Consider the following 16,736-nt stretch of genomic DNA (forward strand, 5'->3'; position numbering starts at 1 on the left):
TATCGCTCATTAGACTTTCTCTCTCCTCATTCTCTCATTATACTTTCTCTTTCAATATATTTTCTTTCTCATCACACATTCTCGATCTATCATTTTTTCCCTGCATTCTTTACCATCACACATTCTTTCTCTTCATTCTCTTTCATCATACTTTCTCTCTCATTACACACTCTTTCCTTATTTTTTTCATCACACTTTCTCTCTTCTCAATCTCTCCTACCATACTTTCTCTCCTTATTTTCTTTCATTACACTTTCTCTCTCTTCATTCTCTCCCATCAAACTCTTTTTTCTTATTTTCTTTCATCATACTTTCACTCTCTTCATTTTTTCATCACACTTTCTATCTCCTCAATCTTTTATAATTTTCTCTTATCATATTTTTTTATCTTCATTTTTTCCCATCACACTTTCTTTTTCATCGTATTTTTTCTTTCACCAATCTCTCCTATCACGCTCTCTCTCCTCATTTTCTCTCACCACACTTTCACACTCTTCGTTTTTTCCCATCGTATTTTTTATCTCATCACATTTACATTTCTCATCATTCTCTCTCATCATATTTTTCTCTCATATTCAACTTTCTATAACATCTAATTTTTTCCTTTATTTTTCTTTAACGTTAAAAAAAATTATATTCGTTCCCATTAAAAATATTCAACTAATCAAATATTATTTTTAACAATGATATTTAAAATCATATCCAACGCCATCTTATATTTAAAAGCTTAAATAACGCGGGAAACGGAGGAACACAAGAAAAACTTTAAATTGGGCCGTTATCCATCGGCCCATGGGGCAACCCCTTATCAGTTATCTCGTCTCGCTCTTGTCCATCCATTCCATTCCATTCCATTGCCTCGGCTCCTCCCTCCTCCACTCGCCTCTCCTCGGGTTTCCTCCGCCGGGACAACCGCAACGCATGGCGGCGGCGGCCATGGCGGCGCCTCCGACGGCGCTTTTCTTCGCCAGGGCGCACCGGCACACACTGCTTCCTCCTTCCTCGTCCGCCTCCAAGCTTAGGGTTTCCTCCGGAAGCTTCTCTCCCGCCACGACTTTTTCCGCTGGAGCACTAGGTTTCGGCAGGTCCCAGTTGGTCGGCTTCCCTGTCATCTTCACCACCAGTCTCCCTTCACTTCGGGCTCCTCACAAGCTTCCAATTGGCCCCGTTGTTGCTCGTAATGACTCGCCTCTTCCGATTAGTTATAGTTTTATTTGGGCGATTCGTTTCGAATTCCTAACATTATAGATATCCATGGATAAAGGACGAACATTTGGTTAAAACGTGAAGCTTGTGGCATGCCATTTAATAGACTACGCCCTCAAGAGCCAACTTAGGAGTTGAAGTAGCACCCTGTTTCAGATTTATATAAGATTTGTCTCGTTGAATGGCTTTTTGCTTTCCCTCTCTGTTTAGTACGCAACCTCAAACCTAACGTTGGCTTTGTTTACAATGCCTATAAGCAACATCTTAGTCGATTCATGAGCAAATATTTGCAAATGGTGACTGTTTTTATTCCCAATTTTAATTGTTGAATTTTCTATCTCTTTGATCTCATTGTTCTTAAGGTATTCATATAGCATTGCATCTTGCTTTACTCTTCTTAATCTTGAATACTTCAACATATCTAATGCTTAAGACAGAGAGTGATGATGGTTGAAGTTTTGTATGCATTGGTTCGACCCTTCTTTGAAGGTCTGATGGGATTGTATTTGCCTCCAAGCTTGCACTTGAAAGAGATGAAACAAAGGGATGCCCAGAATTGCCCAGCAGGGTCACACTCCAACAATCAAGTTAAATTAATAGATGTGTCCCTTCTTGTCACATGTTATGTGCGTGAGTTTGATTGATCATTGCATTCAATGATCCATAACTATAGACCACTCTTGGATCCTTTTTAGGTCTTTTTTCACAAGTGACTTCCATGGTCAGTCAGTATCTTAAATAATTTGAATTGACTTTTGTCATGTTTTGACCACATCTGCTACTAATCTACTAATTATGTTGTTGGAAAGAGACTCACTGACAAAGTTTGTGGGAATGCCATTGTCTTATCCGATGAGTTCGCTAGATTCAGACCAATACAGTCAGTCTCAAGCCATTCCAAGAGCTTTGATCAGATCCCTATCTGGTTAGGCGATTTACTTTGAGGTTGTTAGTTTGTTGGTTTATTTGAACGAAAATTGTTGTCTAGATAATTATATCCTGCTATCATTTACATGTTGGTTATATAAGCACATTTCTTTCAAATTCGTCTTCTAGTCTATCCCATGTGATTTATTTTACAAACTAATACCAGCGCGAGTTATTAATTTTCTCTATTTAACACTGCAATTGAAGTTATTTCTTCGAGCCAAAAGTGAATTACAAAAGCCAAGTGTTACTGTGGCACCTTAACCTGGTATCCCTCGTGGATAATTTGGCCCTACATTCAGATGACAAATGAATCTTCCTTGTGCTTTCAGGGCGGGTGTGCCCTTTTACCGGGAAGAAGGCTAACAGAGCAAATAAAGTCTCCTTCTCAAACCACAAGACAAAGAAGCTCCAGTTTGTCAATTTGCAGTACAAGAGGATCTGGTGGGAAGCAGGGAAACGATACGTAAAACTACGCTTGTCAACAAAGGCACTGAAGACCATTGAGAAGAATGGTCTGGATGCTGTTGCTAAGAAGGCTGGAATTGACCTCCGAAAAGAATGAACCTGAATTACCAATGACCATGCCTTTACTCCCTTTTATGGCTTAATAAAATCGTCAAGGTGATTTTCACTTCTTAGTTCATTGGCTGTTGTCATTTCTACTTCCAACTGGCTGTAAATTTACCAGGACAAAAGATTTCAAAATGCTTTGTGTGATGCATGTCTTACTAATTAGGATAGACATTATCTCTCCAGAGATTGTTCCACACAAGTACAAATAGTCTAATTCAGATTCAGCTACTGAAACATGTCTGGAATAAATTTGTAGAAGCATGTTTTACATTGTAGTTCAAATGACATCACTGTACAAGGATGAGTTCAGTGCTGCTTGGTTTGTGTAGGGTATTTTTCTTGGCAATTAAATAAAACATCAAAATAGATGTTTTTTTTATGTTTTCTTTTGTTGTTGTATTTGTTGATATTGTTGTTGTAGGAGTATAGTTATTGATGTATTTGTTTCTGTGTGTTTGTATATACAATAGGTCTGATATCCATCAGAAGGGTCAAGGAAAAAGATCTTGTACAATTGATGGAGTATTTCTCTGCTTGTGTGTGTATCTTTAATATTTGTTTGACTAATACTGATTAAGTTATAGTGTACTTATCAAAAGATATTATTCAATATTTAAAAATTCTATTAAAAGTTTCTAAATAACTATAAAATTAATTATCTCAATTTTTTTTTTTTTCTAAATAACCATAATGGTAACAAATCAATCCTTCAATTTTTTGATATTATATATGCAAATAAATAATAATATCGCCTAACCTTCTCAATCTCACATTCTCACCTGCCCGTTTTAATATTTTATTTCCTTTTCCAACCGTCCTTGCCTCAAATTTCATTTCAGTCCAACTAATTTACCATTTTGACAATATCAAAAAATTACCTCCCTTGAATTTACACACCCTACCATTAACACTTAATTTAGTTTAACATATAGTTTCCATACATGAATAGAAAGAAAGAAAAATAATGACTTTGGAGATGAATCTTTATTATTTTGATTTTGAGGGAATCAAATCTTGATTGAAAGTCGATTTATAAATAAATTATGAATTCATCCTTGTAGTAATTGTACTTATAAAGAAAATTTGATCCATTTGATAGTCAATACCAACAAGTTAGATTATGGAAGATGATTCCTAATTTAATATGTGATTTGATTTTTTTTATGAGTACATATTTATTATTTTATTAGACAAATTAAAAGCGTTAATGTTTAGCATGAAATGACAAGGATCATTTTGACAGAGAGAAGCGAACTTACAGGGGCAAATTAAAATTTCCCCTTTCTCTAAGTTTCACTAGTCCTTTAAAATTCCTCTCTTTCCTTGACTTTGCCGTATTTCCCCTTCGCTTCGCTCCATCGCAGCCATGTCGGAGATCGTGCTCGTGGCATGGCAGCGTTACCTTCGGCAACTACAACTCCATCCCCTCAGAACGAAGGTACGGGTTGCTGTCTCAAACTTTGTTCCTTTTTTTTGATCGGTTTTGTTCTTCTTATCATCGTGTTTGATACATGGCAGGCCATCACTTCAGGGATCTTGGCCGGGTGTAGCGACGCGATCGCGCAGAAGATATCCGGGGTCAAGAAGCTCCAGTTGAGAAGGTTGCTTCTCCTCATGGTAAATGATTTGTTTTCCCCCCTTTTTTTCATTGGATTTGTTTTTGTTCTTTGGTAAATTAGGGACTTCTGTTCAGAAGGGGGAAAAAATATATCATTTAATATCATTTTGAACTATAGGCATCCTGAAACCTCATTTTATTGATTCTGTGCTCTTATGTTCCATCAGTAGTAGAAGTGAGAACTTGTTTGTTTTATATCATTTTGCAAATTCTACTAGTTTTGCTCTCTGCTGGTTTCGTCGGGAGTAGTTATATCTGTCTCAAATTTTAATTTGCTGATGGATGAATTCTGTGGACAAGTTCAATTGTGCTGCTATCAGCATTCAGCGCTGCAATTTTTGTAGTGAGTATGTAGAAAAGTATGCAGAATTTTTTCATTTTAGATTGTTCATGACTTACAAGAAGGAGGAAAGTGAAGATTTATAATGCATCTATTCAGTTGGTGTTTGTTATTCATTGTCCATTCTTTATAATGTTGATCAATTGATAAAGTGGAATGAACTACGTCTATGTGTAGAAAAAAGCAGTAGAAAGTGAAGAGCAAGATTGTTTGTCACTGTCTATGGCTTTTCAAATTTAACCTGCAAAATATGCTGTACATTCTTCAAAGTGGCCGTTAGTTTTAAATTTATTTGAATACCATTAAGAGTGCATTTGTAACCAACCGAACTGTCTTCATCAGTTTCTTTTACTTGAACATATTTAAAGTCGTGTAACCATGATTAATGTTTCTTGATATTTAATAAATGCACAATTGTATCTTATAGCAATAATCTTTGTTTGATTAAGCTGCAGAAGTTTATGATTTTTTTTTCCCCCAATGAAGTTTATCTTATTTTGATGGCATTTTTTTTTGTTTTTTCACTTTATGCAAATTGTAAACATTTTGCAGCTCTATGGTTTTATCTATGCTGGACCTTTCGGCCACTTCCTCCACAAACTTATGGAAAAAATTTTTAAGGGAAAGAAAGGAAATGAAACTGTTGCCAAAAAGGTAGCTTATTGTATATGTTCTCATCAAGTAATTTGATGTCCTGATTATATATCTGAGTTTTTTTAGATTTTCATTAAGAAATTTATCTGATCAGGTAATTTTGGAACAACTAACGTCCTCACCGTGGAATAACATGTTTTTTATGGCATACTATGGATTAGTTGTTGAAGGTTTGCATTCTATGACCTTCCCTATGTGAAGTTATCGCCATAGAACTTTTCCATATAAATTAATTACTCTTGGTTTGAAACCTTTTTTTGTTATAATTTTCTACGCTTGTTACTAATTACTCTGTTTTCCTTTAACTCACTTTTGAATCTTATTCTCTTAATAAACTTATTTCATCTTTTTCCCAGATAGCTGATGGTCATGTGTCTATAACTCTCAATTTTTTGTCCAGATCAAAAACTTCTAGTTGGCTTATACGTATTGAATGTTTTTGTTATAAATAATGTGACAAAGATTATTTATCTTTTAAGCACAAATTCTCTGCAGTTGAACAATTTCCAGCTCTAGTTAATAGTGGAAAACTATTTACAAGAGTAATCAACTAGGACCTACTTTGATTTCAAGATGTTATAATAACTACCCTCTTTATGCCTTTTAATTTAAATTACTGTTTCAACAGCAAGTTTATGCATATTATTTGACTTTTGGACGCATGATTTTCTTTTGCTTCAAGGAGCCCTTTTATTTGCTATAGTTCAGTATTAACTTGAAGTTCTTTTTGGTGTTTCACACTAACTACTTTTTTGGACGTTTACTGTTGAAACTTCTGAAAACATTTGCTACTTTGTGAAGTCTATTACTTAGTCAAGCCATTTCTTGTTCTGCGAGTGCAGGAAGAACATTCAACCTATTTAGGTGATAAGTGGTGATTTTTTTTTTCATATCAATGAGGTGATAAAAGTGAATCTATCTTTTATGATGTCAACATTGAATCATTTTCATATCAATAATGTGACAAAATGGATCTACCTACAGTTAGAAGAAATCCCCAGCAGTTGAAGATCTACCAACTATAGTTATTGCTGGAAAACTACAAGCATACAAACAAATAACTTAGAAGAATAATCCACTAGCACTTTTATTTCATGATGTCAACGTAACTACTCTCTTTATTTCTTTCAATTCTTGTAACTGTTTCAAGTGCAAATTTATGCAGATTATTTGATTTTTGGATGCATGTTTTTCTTTTACTTCAAGTAGTCTTTTTCATTTGCTACAATTCAATATCAACCTAAATTTCTTATCGGTGTTTTTATTTGAATATTCTCATTATCCATCTGCAGCGTTATTGGGTGTTTACTATTGAAACCTCTGTGAACATTAGGTACTTTGTGATTTCAAAGATGAACTTAGTCAAGCTTTTACATGTTTTGCAAGTGCAGGAAGGTCATTTAGCCTAGTGAGCAAGAAAATAAGGAATGATTACCCATCCATCCAATTGACTGCATGGAAGGTATCATCCTTTAGAATTGTATTCTTTAATATGCCGCCATGTCTCATGCTCTTACTGTATTTCTTATTGGATTTTTTATTTGCATATATACAGTTTTGGCCAATAGTTGGGTGGATAAACTATCAGTACATGCCTCTCCAGCTACGCGTCCTGTTCCACAGCTTTGTTGCTTCCTGCTGGTTTGTGCTTCTTTATCCATAAAATTAATATACATCTACTTAAAGAGTTCCTGTTGTAAATGTTTGATCATCATGGATCAAAATGATGGTTTATTAACTCTAGCAATCAAAGATCCCAAAACGTGTAGCCATTTCTTTAATGCTCAATTCGCTTCTACTAATAGTGTGCGACCGAAGTCCCACACAACTCTGTTTATGATATGGTGACATTTGTTTGCTCTTTTGCAACTTGCATTGTCAGCAAAGAGATTGCACTTTTAGTATGTTCAGTTCTATTTTGGGCTCCTTAAGTCTTTGGTGTATACCTTCACTACTCAATTACACATGATTTTGTCAATTTAGTCAAAGAATGCACATCCTCCAAGCTCTACAATAGGCACAGATGAATGAAATAGCTTGCTGGGTTGTCAAAGTGCTATGTGGATGTTAAATCACTGTTTTGATCGAAACTAGATGAATTACCGACAAATGCTAAATTTAATTATGAAACTTAAATGTTGTGATAGGCTAGAAAAAAAATTGTAACAGATTTGATGAAAACTTTAAAGTTATATTACATTTATTAATAAATATCTCATTCTCCTTTCAATTCTGGATGTGACACCAAAAAGTTCCCCATGAAAGTTTCCTTTCATTACTTATAGAGTTTTGCATTTGCCTTGGCTGTTGAATCTCTCCCCTGTAACTTTACCTTCATTTCAACATATTCTTGTCTGGGTTTTGCCTTTTAATTTACTTGAAAGCACAGGGATTAATTATAAATCATAAAATTGTTTTACCTTGCCTCCTTTGTTGTGTTTCTTCTACCTTTCTTTTGGCAAAAAATATAAAAATTGTCTTATCTATTTTTGATGTCATATTATAATCGAGGTTGATTTTTATTCTTACATCTGTTTTTGCAGGGGTGTTTTTCTGAACCTAAAAGCACGATCAGCTGCTACTGTAAAGAAGGCATAAAATTGGATCAGAAGGTCGACTTCTTGTTTACAACTTAATTTTCTATCTATTGTAGAATTATAATAGCTTGTGTTATGTCTAAGCTAAGGTAATCTTCCTTTAACCTTGATTGAAAATTGGGTTTGAGTTGGATGAACTCCGGTCGACTAATGGTTGAGTGGAGTTTAGTTCCCGAACAGGATTCAAACAACTGATGCGACTCGCTATATCTTCAGGTGGTTCAGTCAAGCTAAACTCCACTAAGCTATAATTCGATCAAACTCCAACTTAGACTCATTTAGCTTCATCCTTGGTCGGGGCTATTAGTATTTGATATTGTATTCGATCTTTATATCATGTGGATTCTCATTTTGTTTTCTCATATTCAATCATTATAAAATTATTTGCAGCTAATTTATTTTGTTTAGTAAAATTTGAACAGGATTTAATTATAAGTAACGATCCTTTTTGGAGACCTTCATCAAGGAACAATTGTTATCGATATTGTTTCCTGCGTAAATGGGTAACATTCGTATCAAGTATTTTGGATTATTACAATTCGATATCTTTGTTCAGTGAATATTTTCGATTTCAGTATCGATTTTCTTTCTTCTAAAATATATTATTATATTATTTATTCAAGTAAAAACTGTACTGATTCTGTTACTAATAATTTCTTATTTCTTTTCAAATATATTTGGGTAAAAATCAAATGGGCATTCATCATTTGTGATTTTATTATATGGGCGTCTCGTTTTTTATGGATGTCTCATTTTTATTAAAATCAAATTAACGTCTCATTTAAAGTGATGCGTCTAAATATCGTTATATTATCTCATCATTTGGTTGGGTAGAAGTTAATAATTAGTTTCTATAATACATTATTTGATTATTCGGCCATCTAGAAGTTAGTATTTAGTGTAAGTTGTTAACTTTAATAACAGTGATTTTATCATTTTGATTTTATTTATTTGAGTGATTATTTAATTAAAATAATATTTTAATAAGTAAAATAAATGATTTGGATTTTATAGCACTTATTAATTTTAAAATGAATATTATTTAATCATATAGAAATTAGCATACAATTATATTTCTAAAATATGTAAAAATTAGTTAATGATTTTATATCATTTTAATTTTACTCAATGAACAAATTGAACTATAGAGATTTTATGATATTTAAATGAACCTAATTTAATCATGATTAAGATAAAAATTAGTCTGTAACTTCTATAATATTCATTTAATTTATTTTTTTTTAAAAAAGTACGCTAGTACGATGTTATCATTTTGATTTTTGTCCAATGTTTTTTTTCAAAATTTAAAAAAAAATCCTTTTAAATGAGCTTATGAACTTATAAAATTAATACATATTGAAAAGTGAACTAATTAATTACATGGTTTATTTTATTGTTCTCAACATCAACAATTCAATTTATTCATGAGTTTCACCGATAAAGATTTATTCTCAAATATCTCATCATTCATAAACATTTTTTTTTATTGTATTTCTTTAAATTAATATTCATAATACAAGTCTATTTAGACTAAAATTCATTTTACGCATTAGTTTTTATGCCAATATTATTTGAATCATGTAAGGAAATATTATACTAACATTGTCGATATTCGTGACTAATTTGTATTTGAAAGCATTATTTTAAAAAAATTATTTTAGACTTTTAGATACAAAATTAATGTACATATTTGGTTTTTTTCTAGAAAAAATGTATTTTTGACATAATTAGATAACCCATCAATTGCAACCTTTTTACTTGGCATGGGCTCGTGTTAGATTCGAACTTGGCATGGCTCAATTCAATCACATGCTCAATTTTATATTTCTTAATTGATATCAGATATTCAACTGATTGGTTATTCAAATTTTTTTAACGACAGACTAAATTTAGGTGTGCTTACTTATGACAAATGGAGTTTGAGTATAAATACGTTAGGCATTTATGGGTATATACAAATATTTAAATTGGTTTAAATATCCATGATAACTCACAAAAAAAATCTAAGAACAATTAAAATTATAATAATAGAATAATTAATCTGACACAAATTAATTTTATTTAAGATATAAAATAAAACATTTTGTCACTTACACACAAGTGGGGTGGTGGCGCAGTTGGCTAGCGCGTAGGTCTCATAGCTTATTTGAGAAATCCTGAGGTCGAGAGTTCGAGCCTCTCTCACCCCAATTTTTTATACTAGTCAATTTTTTTTTTTGTAGGGAAATTATGTCAGCCAGAATGAATATATATATTTTGTTTTACCAATATAACTTTGTGCCAGAAAGTAGAGAGTTTAAGGTCACAAAATTAATTAGCAAAGATTTACTTTTATTTTTTATTTTTTTTTTTTATGCCAAGCGTTTAGATTTATTTGGTCAAAATGGATAAAAAGATGAAGGAAAACAACAAAGACATCCAAACTTTACTGTATCCGATTTATTTTCACGAACACCCCTCTACTTAATCCATTTCATTTATCGTATTGTTTTCACAAATACCCCTCTACTTATTTTCACGGTTCAAACCTCAGCTACAACGTATTTGTATAAATTTTTCTTCTAAATAAGAAACGTAACTAACGTATTTACAGAAATTTTTCTTCTAAATGGAAAGCGTAATCAAAAGATGCTGGGTTTCTGGATTGATCGTCGCGTGCGTTTCCCGATTTACCCTGATGATTGAAAATTTTCATAGGATCGGACCGATCATTTTTAGAAATAGTCAATGAAACTAACTACGATTATCATTTGATTTTTTTTTTAATCAAAATTTTTCACTGACTGACTAAATTTAGCTGTGCTTACTTATGACAAATGGAGTTTGAGTATAAATACGTCAGGCATTTATGGGTATATACAAATATTTAAATTGGTTTAAATATCCATGATAACCTACAAAAAATATAAGAACTATTAAAATTATAATAATATAATAATTAATCTGACAATTTATAAATTACAATTTAATAATATTAAGATATAAAATAAACATCTTGTCCATGATAAACAAGAGGGGTGGTGGCGCAGTTGGCTAGCGCGTAGGTCTCATAGCTTATCTGAGAAATCCTGAGGTCGAGAGTTCGAGCCTCTCTCACCCCAATGTTTTTTACTAGTTAATTTCCATGTTTATTTTGTAGCGAAATTATGTCAGCCAGAATGAATATATATATATTTTTTTACCAAAATAACTTTGTGCCAGAAAGTAGAGAATTTAAGATTATAAAATTAATTAGCAAAGATTTACTTTTATTTTATTATTTTTTTTGTGCCAAGCGTTTAGATTTACTTGGTCAAAATGCCCAATTTGGTCAAAATGGATAAAAAGAAGAAGAAAAACAAAAGAGACATCCAAACTTTACTGTATCCGATTTATTTTCCCAAATACCCCTCTTATAAATATATTTCATTTAACCTATTGTTTTTTTAAATAATAGTTAGCTAAAGTGGATTGATCCGGCTCAGATCAGGGATGGGGTAGGTCACGGGTTTGTTTAAGCCAAGTTCTTCGGGTGAATCGAGGTTAGGATGGAACGATGGTCTGCTACGGACATAGTGATTTTGAGTAGGTGGGCGATGAATCGAGGTAGGCCGGACTCTGACAATGACCAATGATTATGGTGCGAATTTTCGGTGATGATGGGTGATCTCTAAATATTAATTATCATTATGTTTGATTTAAATTATCATATATAATTTTAATTATGTGATTATCAAATAATCATATAATTAAGATTATATGATATAAAACATAATCAAATGTTGTTTGGTTCAACTCTAATAAAAATTTATTTATTTGAAGGTTTTAATTAATAATCTAGTTTAATATTTTACTATATTACCCATAGTTATAAAAACAACCATATATCATTATTATTATTATTATTATTTTTAAACTCTAGTTTATTTTTATTTTTTATTTTTCATGTTTTTCTTTATTTTATGTGTTTTTTTATTTTTATTTTTTTAAAATTTTTTAAAGTTTTTTACTTTTTTTATATTTTTTTTACGTTTTTTAAATTTTTTTACGTTTTTCTATTTTTTCCTATTTTTATTTTTTATGTTTTAATGTATTTTTTCTATTTTTAATATATTTTTAAATTTTTTATGTTTTTTTTATTATTTTTTACGTTTTTCCTATTTTTATGTTTTTTTCCCTTTTTTTTATTATTTTTGATTTTTTATGAGGTTTTTACAATTTTTTTATTTTTTTAAAAGTTTTTTATTTTATTTTTTATTTTTTATATTTTTTCTTTACATTTTTCTTTTTTATCATATTTTTCTCTTATTTGAGTGTATTTTAGGTAAAAAAATTTCGTTAACTCCAGAATCAAGAAAAACCTCAGTTTTCGGAGGTCTTTTGATTCCGAATTGCATGCCTCTTTTGTTGACGTGTCAGGCATGGAACGTTACTCGAGAATCATCGATTACCTAAACCAAACAGGATTTTCATTGATAATCTTGGATGGATAACCAAGGTTATCAAGGATAACCCCCAACCAAACACACCCTAAGAATATCAAGAAAAGATTAGGGAGAGAGGAGGGGGATCGGGGAGGACCTTGCACTACAAAAATTCATGTAAATAATGAGGGGATCCCTGTCTGAATTTTAATTTTAGTTGGTAATTATCGGATGAAATAAATTCAGTCGGCAAATCCATAATACAGTGGGTGTGGTTTCGGGGGTTTTCGACAGAATTGAAATTTCGTCAAAAATTACCGACTGAATATCAATTTCAGTCGAAAATTACCGACTGAATATCAATTTTAGTCAGTAATTACCAACTAAATTTGACATTCAGTCGGTAATTGCCAACAGAATTGAAATTTTATTGGAAAACCCAAATAGAAATTAGGGCATGGCTTGCTTTCTCATGCGAACGCGAACTCCTCTCCTATCTCCACAATCGGCGAACCTCTCTCCCCATTCTCGACGATCAGCAACCCCTCTCCTCTCCCGTTCTTGGCGATCGACAACCTCCTCTCCTCTTCCCGGCAACCGACAACTCGGAGTATATATGCTCCTCTCCTCCTCCCTCCACTCTTCTTGTGAAGTTCTCACACGCATGCGAACCAATCTCAGGCCTGCTCGCTGTCAATTGTCGTAAGCCTATTCGCGGCCGATTGGCTATTGCAATGGCCTGCTCACGGGCGACCAACCGTCACTGTGTCTGCTCGCGACTGGCCGACCGCCGCAGTGGCCTACTCGCGGTCAACTGGCCGCAATGTCCTGCTCGTGGCTAGTCGCAGGGCCTGTTCACGGCATCGACTGGCTACCGTAGGAGCCATCTCGTGGCCACAATTGACCGCTGCAGGGGCCTGCTCAATGCCGGCTATAGGCGCTTGCTTAGCTGTAAAGGTCCTTAATTGTTTCATTGCATATTTATGGATAATATCTATTTGTTTGAACCTCTTTAAACTCATGCAGAGGATCTCAAATATTTGAGATAAACAAAACTTAGGTGTCGTTTGGTTTAGAGGTATGGGAATGAGGGAATGGATTGATTCCCAAACTTTGTATTTGGTTGATGGGAATGGAATCAAGATTTTGGAATGAAATCCAAAAACTTGGGTATGGATGAAGTCCACTCTCTCCCTTGAGTTTTGATGAAATGGGAATAAAAATTAAGTTTTGGATAAAAATACCCTTAGTATATTTATTCAATTTTTCTTTCATTTCACTATCTCTCCTTATTCTCTCTCATCATACTTTCTCTCCTCTCATTCTATCATCATACTTTCTCTCTCCTCATTCTCTCATCGCACATTCTCTATCATTTTCTCTCTGTATTCTCTCTCATCCACACACTCTCTCATATCATTTTCTCTCTCTTCATTCTCTCCCCATTTTTCATCAAACTTTCTCTCTCATCATATTTTCTCTCTCCTTAATCTCTTTTACCATACTCTCTCTCCACATTTTCTCTCATCACACTTTCTCTCTCTTTATTCTCTCCTATCACACTCTCTCTTCTCATTTTCTCTTATCACACTTTCCCTCTCTTCATTTTTTTTATCACACTTTCTCTCTCATCACATTTTCTCATAATACTTTCTCTCCTCAATCTCTCTTTTCATTTTTTTCCCATCACTTTTCTCTCTCAGCACACTTTCTCTCTTATCATATTTTTTTTCTCTTCTCAATCTCTTCTATCACGCTCTCTCTCTCCTTATTTTCTCTCATCACATTTTCCCTCTCTTAATTTTTTCCCATCATGCTTTCTCTCTCATCATATATTTCTCTCACATTCAACTTTCTCTTCCATCTAATTTTTTCTCTTATTTTCCTCTAAGGGTAAAAAAAGAAATTTAGGTTCATTTCGATTGAAAATTTTCAACTAACCAAATATTATTTTTAAGAATGATACTCAAGCTCATACCCATTCTCATTCCACAATACTATGATACTCATTCCCATTCCGATTCCTAGGAGAGAACCAAACATCACCTTAGCTGTGATGTTCAGATGGACTTAACAGTTTGCAAGTCCATTGTTTTATAGATTAGATTTGTTTTACTTGCATTATCTTTTATTTAGTAGAATTAATTTCATTATATGTATTGCTATTTCATATAATGATACCCTAAGCAATAACAGGGATTTATTAGAAATTCTAAGTTTATATTGATTCCCTAAGCAATACCATAAAATTCTAAGTTTGTAATGATACCATAAGCAAAACCATTATATTCTAAGTTTATCATTCATTTGCTTTAGTGTAGAGGGGATTTTCGGTAATATTACGAAGATCGTGAGATGAAATTGAACTCATAATATTTTATTTAAGCTTATTTCAAAATTGAACTCATAATATTTTATTTAAGCTTATTTCAAATGATACAAGTTTAATAATGTTTCAAATTATATTCTCATTAGCTAACAATATATATGAACAAAGCTTGGATGTACAATCAATTAAAAAAAAAATTATCAGATATGATTTTATTATTGAAGTTGAATAGTTTGTGAATTTTGCTAAAAGTTATTCAGAATGTATGAATGGTGCCAAGTTACGGTGTCTGTGCAATCATAAAAAATATCAAAATAGAACTTTCCATGATGAGGATATTGTAAAAATATATATATGTAGAAATGATTTTATGTCAAATTACTACAATTGGTATTATCACGGAGAACCTTATTTATATGAATCAATTGGGCATTCTGGTGGTTCGTCATCTAGGACAACTGTTACCGCTCCTGAAGCATCAACTAATATTGATATTGCAATGCAATCAATGGTTCTCGATGCGATGAATGCAGTTGATTATTCCAATATAGATGAAATATCAACACCTGAATATCAGTAACTATATAAAATGTTAAAGGCTAATGAAAGAGACGTGTAGGAAAACATTCCTTCTGGTCATTTTCAACTATCAGCTACTGCAAGGTTATTGAATATGAAAGTAGAATATTATTTTTCTGAAACATGTTACGATGACATCTATCAATTGATGTCAGAGTTGCTCCCTGCTGATAACATAATGACTGATAGCTTCTACGAAATAAAGAAATTAATCAGAGGTTTAGGTTTGCTTGTAGAGAAGATTGATTATTGTATAAACAACTACATGATATTTTGAAACGAAGACAACGATATGAATGAATGCAAAATCTATACTCACCCTCGTTTTAAGCATCATACTCACATACCAAGGAAGAAGAAGAAAAATATTGCTTGGAAAGTGATGTATTATTTTCCATTAATTGCTAGACTTCAATGCTAGTATGCATCTGCCGCTACAACTTGCCACATGATGTGGCATCATGAGCATGAGCACGAAGGAGGTATAATGTGTCATCATTGTGATTCCCCTGCATGAAAATATCTTGATACTGTATTTCCCTCCTTTGCAATGGAACCACGTAATGTGAGATTGAGACTTTCTGCATACAGATTTCAACCATTTGGTCAATCGGAACAACACTATTCATCTTAGCCAGTTATATTAACACCGTACAATTTACCGTCATAGATGTGCATGAAAGATGAATTTATGTTTCTTACCATGCTTATTTCTGGTCTAACCAATCCTAAAGATAAGATAGATGTTTTCTTGCAACCTCTGATTGCCAAGCTGAATGAATTATGGAATGTAGAATTAGTGACTTATGATGTTACAAGTAAAACTAATTTTACATTGCATGCTGCCTTATTATGAACGATCGGTGATTTTCTAGCATCCTCAATATTCTCGAGATGGAGCACAGCTCGTAAATTAACATGCCCACATTGCATTACAGAGTCTGATGCATTTTCATTACCTTATAGTGGGAATGTATCTTGGTTTAATAATCACTGTAAAATTTACTAGTTGATCACCCTTTTAGGCGAAATAAGAAAAATTTTCTAAAGAATATTGCAGTCAGAAAAGCTCCCCCAACAGTCCATGCTTCAGGTGAAGAAATCATCGAACAAATAAATAGTTATGAATTTCTCCCAGTTTCTCAACCTAATTCTGATGAGATAAATAAATATCTTGTTAGGATGTGCAAGTATGGTTGGAATGAAAGGAGCATTTTCTAGGAGCTGCCTTATTGAAAGTATCTATTCATTCGACATAATATAGATGTGATGCATGTTGAGAAAAAAAACTCTTTGATAATATCTTCAACACTATGATGAATGTGCCTGGAAGAACTAAAGACACTGTAAAATCATGTGAAAAATTAAAAGAACTAGTCAACATACCAAATAAATAAATGATATTTATTATGATGTTGTGGGAACTTCTCCCTCTAAGACCTTGGCTCCCAGGCCAAGGTAGTTTTTGATCGGTTGAGGACTCCTAGGGGTCATGCTAATTCCTCTT

At 32.7% G+C, this 16,736-nt stretch overlaps 2 protein-coding genes and 2 non-coding genes across 4 annotated transcripts; all 4 read left to right on the forward strand.

Annotated features, from left to right (window-relative positions):
• The first annotated feature begins 825 nt into the window (after window positions 1-825).
• On the forward strand, window positions 826-3,088 carry LOC121991948 (50S ribosomal protein L28, chloroplastic-like). Its single transcript, XM_042546034.1, has 2 exons — window positions 826-1,177; window positions 2,466-3,088. The coding sequence occupies exons 1-2, from the start codon at window positions 922-924 to the stop codon at window positions 2,696-2,698; spliced, it is 489 nt and encodes a 162-aa protein (XP_042401968.1). The 5' UTR covers window positions 826-921; the 3' UTR covers window positions 2,699-3,088.
• Window positions 3,089-3,986: 898 nt separating this feature from the next.
• LOC121991947 (peroxisomal membrane protein PMP22-like) lies at window positions 3,987-8,312 on the forward strand. Its single transcript, XM_042546033.1, has 7 exons — window positions 3,987-4,147; window positions 4,228-4,326; window positions 5,220-5,321; window positions 5,416-5,491; window positions 6,713-6,783; window positions 6,877-6,962; window positions 7,865-8,312. The coding sequence occupies exons 1-7, from the start codon at window positions 4,076-4,078 to the stop codon at window positions 7,917-7,919; spliced, it is 561 nt and encodes a 186-aa protein (XP_042401967.1). The 5' UTR covers window positions 3,987-4,075; the 3' UTR covers window positions 7,920-8,312.
• Window positions 8,313-10,020: 1,708 nt separating this feature from the next.
• Window positions 10,021-10,107, forward strand: TRNAM-CAU. Its single transcript is given in 2 exon segments — window positions 10,021-10,058; window positions 10,072-10,107. It is a non-coding gene; the product is annotated as a tRNA-Met (tRNA).
• An 825-nt stretch (window positions 10,108-10,932) lies between these two features.
• Window positions 10,933-11,019, forward strand: TRNAM-CAU. The gene is given in 2 exon segments: window positions 10,933-10,970; window positions 10,984-11,019. It is a non-coding gene; the product is annotated as a tRNA-Met (tRNA).
• The last annotated feature ends 5,717 nt before the right edge of the window (window positions 11,020-16,736 follow it).

The sequence above is a fragment of the Zingiber officinale genome, chromosome 6B (genome assembly GCF_018446385.1).
Source record: "Zingiber officinale cultivar Zhangliang chromosome 6B, Zo_v1.1, whole genome shotgun sequence".
NCBI classification, from domain to species: Eukaryota; Viridiplantae; Streptophyta; class Magnoliopsida; order Zingiberales; family Zingiberaceae; genus Zingiber; species Zingiber officinale.

What these genes read in the sequence shown, in the direction of transcription:
- LOC121991948 (XM_042546034.1), top strand. Translation starts at nt 922, where the DNA reads ATGGCGGCGGCGGCCATGGCGGCGCCTCCGACGGCGCTTTTCTTCGCC. An exon ending in AATTGGCCCCGTTGTTGCTC is followed by an intron (nt 1,178 to 2,465) that starts GTAATGACTCGC and finishes TTGTGCTTTCAG; the next exon opens with GGCGGGTGTGCCCTTTTACC.
- LOC121991947 (XM_042546033.1), top strand. Translation starts at nt 4,076, where the DNA reads ATGTCGGAGATCGTGCTCGTGGCATGGCAGCGTTACCTTCGGCAACTA. An exon ending in CTATGGATTAGTTGTTGAAG is followed by an intron (nt 5,492 to 6,712) that starts GTTTGCATTCTA and finishes TTGCAAGTGCAG; the next exon opens with GAAGGTCATTTAGCCTAGTG. An exon ending in TCCAATTGACTGCATGGAAG is followed by an intron (nt 6,784 to 6,876) that starts GTATCATCCTTT and finishes GCATATATACAG; the next exon opens with TTTTGGCCAATAGTTGGGTG.